The following is a 2500-nucleotide window of genomic DNA, read 5'->3' as shown; positions in this document are numbered from 1 at the left end:
AGCATTTTTTCACGATTAAAACATGCAAAAACAAAAAAAAAGATTGTGTGAAGTTAATTTAATGCAGCATATTTTGCCTTTTCAATTAGTCATTACCATGGCGACCACAGATACCACATCTGATTTCACGAAGACTTGAGTCACGCAACTTAATCCCTAATAAGGAGCATTCCCAGATATGTACCAAGGTCATGGAAAACCTCCGGGTGATACAACACAGACATCATCTAAATCATGATGTCCCTTTTCCCTTGGTTTTTCTCTGTCTCTCATGCTCTCTGTCTCTCTGTGTCTCTCATGCTCTCTGTGTCTCTGTGTCTCTCATGCTCTCTGTGTCTCTCTGTCTCTCTGTCTCTCTCTCTCTCTGTCTCTCTCTCTCTCTCTCCCCCCCCCTTTCTCTCTCTCTCTCTCTCTCTCTCTCTCTCTCTCTCCCCCTTCTCTCTCTCTCTCTCTCTCTCTCTCTCTCTCCCTCCCCCCCCTCTCTCTCTCGTTCTCCCAGTGTGCACCCGGGGGCTGTCTGATAGAGTTGTGTATCCAGCTCAGCATCATCATGCTGGGGAAGCAGCTCATCCAGAACAACATCTTCGAGATCGGCATCCCGTAAGTTCACCGACATCAGCGTCGTCGTGGTAACCTACTCACCTGTTGTCCCCTTTGCAGGAGCAAACAAGGCAAGGCTAGCTGCTGTGCTTTCTCCTAGGCCTCAACACAAAAGAACACACGTTTAAAGTTGACATATTATACCACCAGGTGTGAGTGTGATCAGCCGTTGCAAGCCGTTTTGAAAATCTGCCTCTACTGACATCACAAGTGAGCTTGTCCACGTAGATGTGTGCTGGATAGATCAGTCTACCAGCCTACCAAGTGGACTGTAGCAAACGTTGCTCATCAACCATCTATCCGTCATACATCTAGGTGGGCAGGCCCACTTGTGATGTCAGAAGAGGCCGATTTTCAAAACGGCTTCCAAGGGCTAATCACACTCACACCTGGTGGTATAATATGTCACCTTTAACAGCATGCCAACATGTTTATGGTGTGATCAGCTTCTAGAGTGAGCAGATCAAGGTGTCCCAACAATGGGGGGGGGGGGGGGCGGTATATAGCTCAGGAGTTAGAGCGGGTTGGCTGGTAACCGGAAGGTTGCTATTTCAATCCTCAACTCCTCCTAGCTGAGTGCCGAGGTGTCCCTGAGCGAGACGCCTCGCCCTCACCGCTCCGGACGAGCCGGCTGTCGCCCTGCGTTACGGACTCCGCCGTCGGTGTGTGAATGAGTGCATGAACGGGTGAATCTGAGGCAGCGTTGTAAAGTGCTTTGCGGGGCCGCTGGTTAGGAAGGTGCTGGTTTAATGCAGTCCATTTAACATTTAACAGCGCATGATTGTTGAAGCGTGCGCGGACAGCACGCGATGGACTCGTGTGAGTCTAGGTGGTCCTCTCCGCTCGGCCCTCGGTCCAGAATGAGCTCAGAGCTAATAGTTCAGCGTGATTGTTGTCGTGGCCGTGGATGTTAATGTTGGCCGTCGTGCCACACATGCTGTCCCCCACATGAATACACACACACGCACAGACACACACACACACACACACACCCGCACACACACACACACGCTCAGACACACACATGCAAACATACACAAATACATACTCAAACAGACGTACCCACATACACAAACACACACACGTACATACACATACACACGCACTCACACACGGAACCCAATGTTCACCCGCATCTGAACTCCTAAACAAGGACGTTCATACATAAACACTCATGCATACTCACACACACAGAAACACAGGTACACAAACACACGTACACACAAACACACACACACACACACAGACACACACACATTTAAACTCACACATGCATATCCATACAGACATTCCCATAATCACAGACACATTGACCTAAACAAAATGAAACACACAGACATAACCACACACAGACATAACCACACACAGACATAACCACACAAAGGTGCGCGGCACAGATAATTAGAAGTTGAGTGGCGAGTCAGAATCTAAACAGGATGAATCTCTGTGAGTGAGTTTCCTTCTCTCTCTCTCTCTCTCTCTCTCTCTCTCCCATCAGTCCTCCACCTTTCCGTCTTCCCTCCTCACTTTCACTCCATCCCTCATTCTTGGACTCACTGACCTCGTTCACCTGTGTGTCTCCCTCCTTTGATCTGTGCCCCCGCCCCTGCCTGCAACCCCCATACCCCACACACACACCTTCTGCCCAGCTCTCCTTTTCCTGTGTGCCTGTTACCTCAAAGCCCTAAAAGGCTCTCTCCATTCAAACCAGATGAATCCAGCCCTTTCTTAATTGAAGCTGTTTGTTTTTCACCATAAGCTGTTTCTGCTGAATCCCTGGTTTCTCCCTCCCTGGTGCACCTGGACCAAAACCACAACACACGACAAATCCCCCTTCTAATGCTCCACCGGCTAATCTGTAGGTTCAAGGCTCAAAGGGCTTATGGACGGATCATGGTTC

General features: G+C 49.3%; 1 protein-coding gene across 1 annotated transcript in view; it reads left to right on the top strand.

Annotated features, from left to right (window-relative positions):
- The window catches only part of LOC307075128 (anoctamin-2-like), a gene marked incomplete at both ends in the record, with an annotated part of 32700 nt that overhangs the window by 26809 nt on the left and 3391 nt on the right, over positions 1–2500 (top strand). Inside the window, one exon of the mRNA XM_079735632.1 lies at positions 500–600. Coding sequence (XP_079591758.1) covers positions 500–600 — 101 coding nt within the window. The remainder of the gene's footprint in view (positions 1–499; positions 601–2500) is intronic.

Source organism: Pollachius pollachius (assembly GCF_949987615.1).
Source record: "Pollachius pollachius genome assembly, chromosome: 4".
NCBI lineage: Eukaryota > Metazoa > Chordata > Actinopteri > Gadiformes > Gadidae > Pollachius > Pollachius pollachius.
This window is presented reverse-complemented; position numbering and strand designations above follow the sequence as displayed.